This window comes from Rhincodon typus, chromosome 46 (genome assembly GCF_021869965.1).
Source record: "Rhincodon typus isolate 14 chromosome 46, sRhiTyp1.1, whole genome shotgun sequence".
NCBI classification, from domain to species: domain Eukaryota; kingdom Metazoa; phylum Chordata; class Chondrichthyes; order Orectolobiformes; family Rhincodontidae; genus Rhincodon; species Rhincodon typus.
Genome location: NC_063377.1, coordinates 1,158,653 through 1,168,187, shown reverse-complemented (window position 1 = coordinate 1,168,187; position 9,535 = coordinate 1,158,653). Strand labels below are relative to the sequence as shown.

General features: G+C 42.5%; 1 protein-coding gene across 1 annotated transcript in view; it reads left to right on the top strand.

Annotated features, from left to right (window-relative positions):
* Positions 1-9,535, top strand: part of LOC109936945 (epidermal retinol dehydrogenase 2-like) — a 19,712-nt gene that overhangs the window by 7,039 nt on the left and 3,138 nt on the right. The window contains exons 3-4 of the mRNA XM_048620277.1: positions 1,119-1,263; positions 3,121-3,246. Of these exons, the coding sequence (XP_048476234.1) occupies positions 1,119-1,263; positions 3,121-3,246 (271 nt within the window). The remainder of the gene's footprint in view (positions 1-1,118; positions 1,264-3,120; positions 3,247-9,535) is intronic.

Genomic DNA, 9,535 nt, shown 5'->3' with positions numbered 1-9,535 from the left:
CTCTGTCTCCTATCTTCGAGACAATTTATATTCAAATGGCTAGTTCTCCCTGTATTCCATACTATCTAACCTTGTTAACCAGCCTATCATGAGGAACCTTGTCGAACACCTTACTGAAGTCTGTATAGACAACGTTCACCACTCTTCCTTCATCAATCCTCTTTGTCACTTCTTCAGAAAAACTCAATCATGTTAGTGAGACACTATTTCCCACACACAAAGCCATGTTGACTATCCCTAATCAGTCCTTTCCTTTGCAAATACATGTAAATCCTGTCCTTCGGAATCCCCTCCAGCAACTTGCCCAGCACCGATGAAGGCTCATTGGTCTACAGTTCCCTGGTTTTTGCTTACCATCTTTCTTAAACAATGGCATCATGTCACCCAACCTCCTGTCTTCTGCCACCTCACCCATGGCTATCGATGATACAAATATCTCAGCAAGGGGCCTTGCAATCACTTCCCTATCTTTGCACAAAGTTCTAGAGTACATGTAGACAGTCAAAATCATTGCTCAGAGTCTGGAGTCACAGCTTCGTTCTTTAAAGGATATTAGTGAGCCAACTTCTTCCCTTTAAAGGATATCAGTGTACCTGACAATGAACAATGGTTTGGCTAGCTCTTTGCTCCAGATTTGTTAACTGAATTTAAATTCCACTTGCCACCATAATGAGAATTGAGTCCTGGGTCTTAGCCCAGATGTCTGGGTTACTAGTGTAGTAACAGTACCGCCAGGCCACCATCTCCCTTTAAACATCTTTTGATTTTTGTTTTGGTGAGCTAACAGAAAAGCCTGATGAGGGTAATTTTATTCATGTGGTATGCATGGACTTCCAAGCAAAGTTGGTTACTATAACTGTCATCCTCTTTATCTGAGATGTTAAACCTGAAGGAACAAAGGGCAGCAAGTACGTTTTTTTTTTAAAAGATGCATGGAGTATTTTGCATTTAAAGGAGTATTTGCGTGCACTTTATGCTCAACCAGTTCAGTTACTGAAACTAAATGCTAAGCCATTTACAGTAAATTTCAATAAATTGTCCTATTGTTCTAATACAGTTGACTTCTGTCAAACCAACTCCCACATTTTTGGTGAATGGATGTTGTTCATCTTTTACAGATTATTGTTCAAGTAAGTTCGCAGCAATTGGTTTTGCGGAGTCTGTTGCACTAGAATTACTAGCATCCGGGAAAAACGGTATAAAGACTACTATCGTTTGCCCGTACTTCATAAACACGGGAATGTTTGATGGCTGTAAAACTAAATATGTATACATGTTAATTCACTAAATTTGTTATGGTTTATATGCACATTTATTCATTCAAAAATGTAATGCAAAAATAGGTTATTTAAAAGCTATTATTTCAAATTGGGAATGTAGCAATTCACCTTTCAACTCTTTGAGACATCCGTAGGTACTTTGGATGAGTGTTAGCAGACAAAATGTGTCACTGAAACACATAAGGAGACATTAGGACAAGCAACCAAATGTTTGGCCACAGGTAGCTTTTAAGGAAGAAATCTTGAGAGAGAAATTACATGTGGAGCTTTAGGGAGGGAGTTCTAGAATGTGTGCCCTCAGCAATTAAATGCAGAGTTATCAGTAGAGGGGTGAAGAAAATCAGGATGCACGCAAGGTCAAAATTGGAGTAGTGTGGCCAGAGTTCTGTAGAGCTAGAAGAGATTTTGGCCTTTTGAAGGAATACCAAGAACATTAGCTGTGTTTATGAATGGATTTTCGGGTGCTAGAATGATTTATTGTCCTTGAATAAGGCAGAAGAAGAGGTGTTTTCAAGATTGTGAAGGCAGTCAACAAAATGCATTCTAATTTGTTCATTCTTATTTTCAATTGAAACTTTACAAACAGAAATACATAGTTGTCAAATGAAAATTACAGACAGAAAAAAATCAAATGATCCAACATACCTATTTCTCACACTCCTGATGCATTATGACTGCTCCCCCAACCCGCATCCCTCTTGCCTGAACAAGAGAGATGCCAAAGCAAACAAAAACTAGACCAATGATGGAAAAACATCTGGAAAATTCTTTTTGACTTGGTATTCAAAACAGTCCAAAACATCATATCGACAGTGCATTTGTTTACTGTAAATCCACTTGCCTCTTTGGCTCCCCTACAGTGGCTCACAGTGCCAGGAATCGATTGGGTTTGATTCCAATCTTAGGTGACTGTTTGCATGGGTTTCCACCAGGTGTTCCAATTGCCTCCCACAGGCCAAAGATGAGCAGGCTGAGTGGATTGGCCATGCTGAATTGTTTCGTAGTGCCTGGGGATGTGAAGGCTCGGTGGATTAGCAATGGTAAATGCGGGGTTAGGGGAATTGAGTGGGATGCTATTTGGAGGGTCAGCACTGAATCAATGGGTCAAATTCCCTCTTTATGCTCCATAAGGATTCTATGATTCCATTGTAAATCTCAGTCAAAAATCAGTCCAGCTCCCTCTTGTGGGCTTTTTTTAAATATATTAAAGTGTAGTCATTGCTGGAATGTAGGCACTGAGCAAACTCCCATAAAAAGTAATGTGCTTACTACCAGAAACATTTTTAAAATGTTGTTTGAGGTAACTTCCCTGCTCCTCTTCAAAATAGGTTTTTTTTTGTCAGATCCATCTGCACAGGCAGATGGGACTTAAATTTAGCGTTTAATTAAAAGACTGTGACAGTCCAGTGCATGTTAAATACTGTACTTGGGGGTCAGCCTCATTCTATTTACTTGGTTTCAAGTCCTGGATCGGTACTTGAAGCCAGAACCTTGTGTTTCAGAGGTGAATGTGTTACCAACTAAGCCATGGTTGACACAAGTCCAATGAAAGTGTTGAGAAACCTTCATTGTACTGAATGAGACTTTATGATCTGGTCGTCTCACCGATTTTTATTACAGATATTGCAGACAGCAGACGATAGCTATTATGAATTTTTTTTAAATGTAGCTGTTAGTTGGAAGGACCTGAAGAACAATGTTGGAGAAAATTTGACAAGACCTCTTTAAAGAGGCTGACCACGTTTCTTACTCTTCAATACCCACATAATTTATTTTAATGGATGCATTGCAAGAAATCAAACTAAGGCTTTTACCTCCATTTTACTTAATTTCTGTACAGGTGGGCACACCTCCTTCCTATTTTGGATCAGAATTATACTGCCAAAAAAATTACGGATGCCATTTTACGGGATCAAGTACTACTTGTGATGCCACGAAGTCTATACTTTATGTTTGCAATTAAGAAGTAAGTATAATTTATCTCTGTCTGTGTTGTGATAGTTCTGAAATTTTATACTATCTTTTAAGCAGTCTTGTGTTTGAATGTTATAAAACACACTTGTTTAATATAGATTTTTAACATGAACCTATATGTAGAAGAAAAATTCTGTATGACAAACAAGTAGTAGTGAAACATTATATTTTTTAAGCACTAGTTTGACCAATTATAAGAAAAAGCATCACATTGTTCCCAACATGATTCCCACATGTCAACATTGCAGGTAGAATCATAGAATCCCTACAGTGTGGAAACAGGCCCTTTGGCCCAACAAGTCCACACTGACCTTCAGAGCATCCCACCCAGACCCATCCCCCTGTAACCCATCTCATCTACACATCCCTGAACATGACTGGCAATTTAGCATGGCCAATCCATCTAGGCTGCACATCTTTGGACTGTGGGAGGAAACCAGAGCACCCGGAGAAAACCGACACGGACACGGGGAGAACATGCAAACTCCACACAGACAGTTGCCGGAGGGTGGAATCGAACCTGGGTCCCTGGTGTTGTGAGACAGCAGTGCTAACCACTGAGCCACCATGCTGCCTAGGAATTCTAGGAATTCCCGTGCTTGTATCTGCTTGGCCTGTCCCACGATCCTGGTGTTGTCACAATCAAACTGGTGGTTCTCCTTATCCATGTGGATGGAGATGAGTGAGTATTAGGCATGTCTTTTTGCTGCTCGTTGATTAGCATGGGAATTCCTAGAGGCCTGGTTCTCCACAAAGAAGGCCATCAAACACACAGAGCTAGACCCTATATCTACTCACTGCGAAGGAACACCGGAAGTGAGGTAACCCAGTTCAACGGACACCAGAGTTTAAATAATGGGCAGGAAAACACATCAGCACTTCATTGGAGGCTGCACTGATGATGTTACCCAGCAGGGTAATGAAACATCTGTGGAACAATGAACGAGTTCAGCGAGCCAACGAAAACATCCACAACCCAAGCTACAAATCTACTCAAAAACCTTAGAGACCCTTAAAGAACTGTTCTAGTCCATGGTGGAGGGTGTGGTTTTTTAAGCAGTGAATGGAATGTCAATTCAGTTTTGTGCTGGATGGTATTCAGCATTGAGTGTTTTTTGAGGGGTTATTCATTGCAGAATACCCAACTTCTGACCTGTTCTTACACCCACAGTTTTTATATGGCTGGTACACTTAAATCTCTGGTCAGTGATGACCACCAGAATATAGTTGATGAGTCATAGAGCTGTACACCATGGAAACAAACCCTTCAGTCCTACTCGTCCATGCCAACCAGATATCTTAAATTAATAAAGTCCATTTTGCCAGCATTTGGCTCATATGCCTCTAAACCCTTCCTATTCATATACCCATCCAGATATCTTTTAAATGATGTAATTGTACCAGCCACCACCACTTCCCCTGGCAGTTCACTCCATATGTGCACCACCTTCTGCATGGAAAAAGTTGCCCCTTTAGATCCCTTTTAAATCTTTCTCCTCTTACCTTAAACCCATGCCCTCTGGTTTTGGACTCTCCTACCTGGGGAAAAGATCTTGGCTGTTCACCCTATCCATGCCCGGATGTTTTTGTAAACTTCTATAAGGTCACCGGGATTCAATGATTTTTCATAGTATCAAGAAGAGATGATTAGACTTTTACTAGAGCTGGTCATACCTGGCATTTCTGAGGCATGACTAACATTCCTGGTCACTTATCAGCTCAAACCTAAATGTGGTCCAAATCTTTTTGTGTGAAGCTATCGGTTTTTTTTAATTTAAGGAGTTGGTGAAAATAAGCCTCACTACCTTTGAAGAGTTTCCTATTTATAATCTTATTTACTCCTGGGCTATTAAATTCTGGGCTATAGATTCAGGAGAAGATTTAGCTATTCTTGAGCAGATTTAGATATGGCAACCACGTGTGGCAAAAATCAAGAAGAATTGTTTTCATAATTCTTATAGCATATCTAACTATTCAAATGCAATTCTAGATTCAATCCCAAACAATGAAACATGGTCACTAACTGAATAAGGTTGAATAAGGTTCCAGTTGTCCAATACAGAATAGTAGAAACCTGAATAAGCTTTCAGGATCTACATATTGGTACCACTACATATGGAACAGGAAAGGTTATGACACAATAAATATTTGGGTAGTTCATAAGTACACAAATTTTTGTCTCCATTTTAAAATGACCATTGTCTGGAAATGTGATGAAATTAGTGAGATGGACTTTGGAGCCAGAAGCAAAGCAACAACTTTGTTTAAAGGTCAGTGGTGAGTGCTGCCTTCAAAGATACAGCAATCTGTTGTGTGGATTTCCTCTTTTCCAATGCTAATTTGGATCTGCCAGTAAAGTGGGGGATCTCCAGGTGTGCAGAAGCAGTGATATCATCAGGCAGGAAAAGCAGCCAATCACATTAAAGTGATATCTTTAACCATATTACTAAACCACTGAACCGTATCACATCTGGTTTCTGTAAAACTTAATTAAATGATTGGGACACACATGGGATTAAGGTAGCAAGTAACAATGTCATAAACATTTATAAATTTTTAAAAATGGAATCATGGAGTATTTAATCATTCAGAAATGTAACTTGTAGTTTCTGGCTCAAAGACCATTTATCTCTATTCATTTGTGAGATGTGGATGATGCTCGCTGACCAGCATTTCTTGCCCATCCCTAGTTGCACTTGAAGGTGGTGGTGAGCTGCCTTCTTGAACCGCTGTGGGTTGACCCACAATGCTAGGAGGGAGGGAATTCCAGGAATTTGACCCAGCGATAGTGAAGGAATGGCGATATATTTCAAGTCAGGATGGTGAGTGACTTGGAGGGGAACTTGAAGGTGGTGATGTTCCCATATATCTGCTGCCCTTTCCCTTCTAGATGGAAGTGGTTGTGGGTTTGGAAGGTACTGTCTGAGGATCTTTGGTGAATTTCTGCGTGCATCTTGTAGATAGTCCACACTGTAGCTACTGAGCATCGATTGTGCAGGGATTGAATGCTTGTGAACGTAGTGTCAATCAAGTGAGCTGCTTTGTCCTGGATGGTTCTCGAGTGTTTTGGGGCTGCACTCATCTAGGCCAGTTGGGAGTATTCCATCACACTCCTGATTTGTGCCTTGTGGATGTCGCACAGGCTTTGGGGAGCCAGGAAATGAATTACTCGCCACAATATCTGTAGCTTCTGGCCTGCTGTTGTAGCCACTGTGTTAATGTGGTGAGTCAAGTTGAGTTTCTGGTCAATGGTAACCCCCAGGATGTTGATAGTTGGGGATTCAGTGATGGTAACACCATTGAATGTCAAGGGACTGTGGTTAGATTGTCTCTTATTGGTGATGGTCATTTCCTAGCAATTGTGTGGTGAGAATGTCACTTGCCACTTGCCACTTGCCAGCCCAAGCCTGGATATTGTCCAAATCTTGTTGCATGTGGACATGGACTGCTTCAGTATCTGAGGAGTCACCAATGGTTCTGAACATTTGTGCAATCATTGGTGAACATCTCCACTTCTGACCTTATGATGGAGGGAAGGCCATTGATGAAACAGCTGAAGATGTGAGCCTAGGACACTAGCCTGAGGAACTCCTGCAGAGATGTCCTGGAGCTGAGATGATTAACCACCAACAACCACGACCATCTTCCTATGTGTCAGGTATGAATCCAACAACCGGAGAGTTTGCCCCCGATACCCATTGATTCCGGGTTTGCTAGGACTCCTTGATGCCACACAGCCAAATGCAGCCTTGATGTCGAGGGCTGTCACTCTCACCTCACCTCTGGAATTCAGCTGTTTTGTCCATGCTTGAACCAAGGCTATAATGAGATCAGGGGCTGAGTGGCCCTGTTGGAACCCAAACTGAGTGTTGCAGAGCAAGTGCTGCTTGATAGCACTGTTGATGACACCTACCATCACTTTACTGATGATAGGAGAGTAGACTGGGGTGGTAATTGGCTGGGTTGGATTTGTCCTGCTTTTTGTGTACAGGATATACTTGGGCAATTTTCCACGTTGTCGGGTAGATACCAGAGTTGTAACTGTCCTGGAACAGCTTGGCTAAAGGATCGACAAGTTCTGGGGCATAGGTCTTCAGTACTATTGCCATAATGTTGTCAGGGCCTGTAGACTTTGCAGTATCCAGCGTCTCCAACCGTTTCTTGATATCACGTGGAGTGAATCGAATTGGTTGAAGACTGGTATCTGTAATGCTGGGGACCATTGGAGGAGGCCGAGATGGATCATCCATTCGGCGCTTCTGGCTGAAGATTGCTGCGAATGCTTAGCCTTATCTTTCGCGCTAATGTGCCGGGCTCTTCCATCATTGAGGATGGGGATATTTGTGGAGCTGCCTCCTACAGTGAGTTGTTTAATTGTCCACCACCATTCAGGGCTTGATGTGGCAGGACTGCAGAGCTTAGATCTGATCATTTGGTTGTGGGATCACTTGCTGCTTATGCTGTTTTATGTGCCAAGTAGTCCTGTTTGGTGGCTTCACCAGGTTGATACCTCATCTTCAGGTATGCCTGGTGCTGCTCCTGGCATGCCCTCCTGCACCTTCCATTGAAACAAGGTTGGTCCCCTGGCTTGATGGTAATGGTTGAGTGGGGAATATGTCGGGCCATGAGGCTACAGATTGTGCTGGAGTGCAATTCTGCTGTTGATGGCTCACAGCGCCTCATGGATGCCCAGTCTTGAGTTGCGAGATCTGTGCAAAGTCTGTCCCATTTAGCACAGTGATAGTGCCACACAACACAATGGAGGTTGTTCTCAATATGAAGGCGGGACTTCACCTCCACAAGGACTGTGCAATGGTCACTCTTACCGATACTGTCATGGACAGATGCATCTGCAGCTGGCGGATTGGTAAGCATGAGGTTAAGTATGTTTTTCCCTCTTGTTGGTTCCCTCACCACCTGGCACAGACCCAGTCTCGCAGCTATATCCTTTAGGAGCCGACCAGCTCAATCAGTAGTACTGCTGCCGAGCCGCTCTTGGTGGTGCACATTGAAATCCCCCACCCAGAGTACATTTTGTGCCCTTACCATTCCAGCGCTTCCTCAAAGTGTTGCTCACCACTGAGGAGTACTGATTCATCAGCTGAAGTGCTGACAGTAAGTGCTCATCAGCAGGAGGTTTCCTTGCCCATGTTTAACCTGAAACCATGAGACTTCATGGGGTCTGGAGTCAATGTTGAGGACTCCCTAGAGCAACACCCTGCCGATTATATCACTCTGCCGCCACCTCTGCTGGGTTTGCCCAGCCAATGGGATAGGACATATCCAGGGATGGGGATGGGGATGGTGGTATCTGGACATTATCTGTAAGGTATGATTCTGTGAATATGACTGTGTCAGGCTGTTGCTTGACTAGTCCGTGAGACGCTCTCCCAATTTTTGGCACTAACTCCCAGATGTTAGTGAGAAGGACTTTGCAGGGTCAGCAGGGCTGTTTCTACCATTGTCTTTTTCGGTGCCTAGGTCAATGCCAGGTGATCTGTCAAGTTTTATCTGAGACTTTGTAGTAATTGGTACAACTGAGTCGCTTGCTAGGCCATTTCAGAAGGCAGTTGAGAGTCAACCACATTGCTGTGACTCTGGAGTCACATGTAGGCCAGACCAGGGGAGGGTGGCAGATTCCCTTCCCTGAAGGGCATTAGTGAACCAATGAGTTTTTCCGACAACCATTTCATGGTGAGCAGTAGATTCTTAATTATTGAATTCAAATTCCACCATTTGCCATGGTGGAATTCGAACCGGGGTCCCCAGAACATCAGCTGGGTTTGTGGATTAATAGTCTAGCGATAATACCACTAGGCCATCGCCTCCCCTGGAGTAGTTAGAACTTTAGTACTTCACTTAACCCAGTTAGATCTCAATCAACAAGTTTCCACCTTTTTAAGGTTTTTTAAACAGTGATTAAAAATGTAACAATACATGTTATCAGCAGCTCCAAAACTTTTCTAACTGCATTGTGGAGTGGGCTTCTAAAACCTACCCATTGGAAAAGCACAGAATCACTGATAATAACAAGGGATTTCCTTATTTAACTGTACAAACGTGGACTCCAGTAAGCACTGTCAGTCTTGGATGAATAATAACACTAGAACTGACAATTTCACCATTGTGACTATTACAAAATCCAGGCTATTATGCAGCATTCCACAAAGCCCACATGATTTGAAGATCCAGAGAGAATGAATAGGACTAACCATTGTACCTTTTTATCATCCAATGGCTATATCCAATTTAAAAATTCCCACCACAAAAGAGAAGTGAAA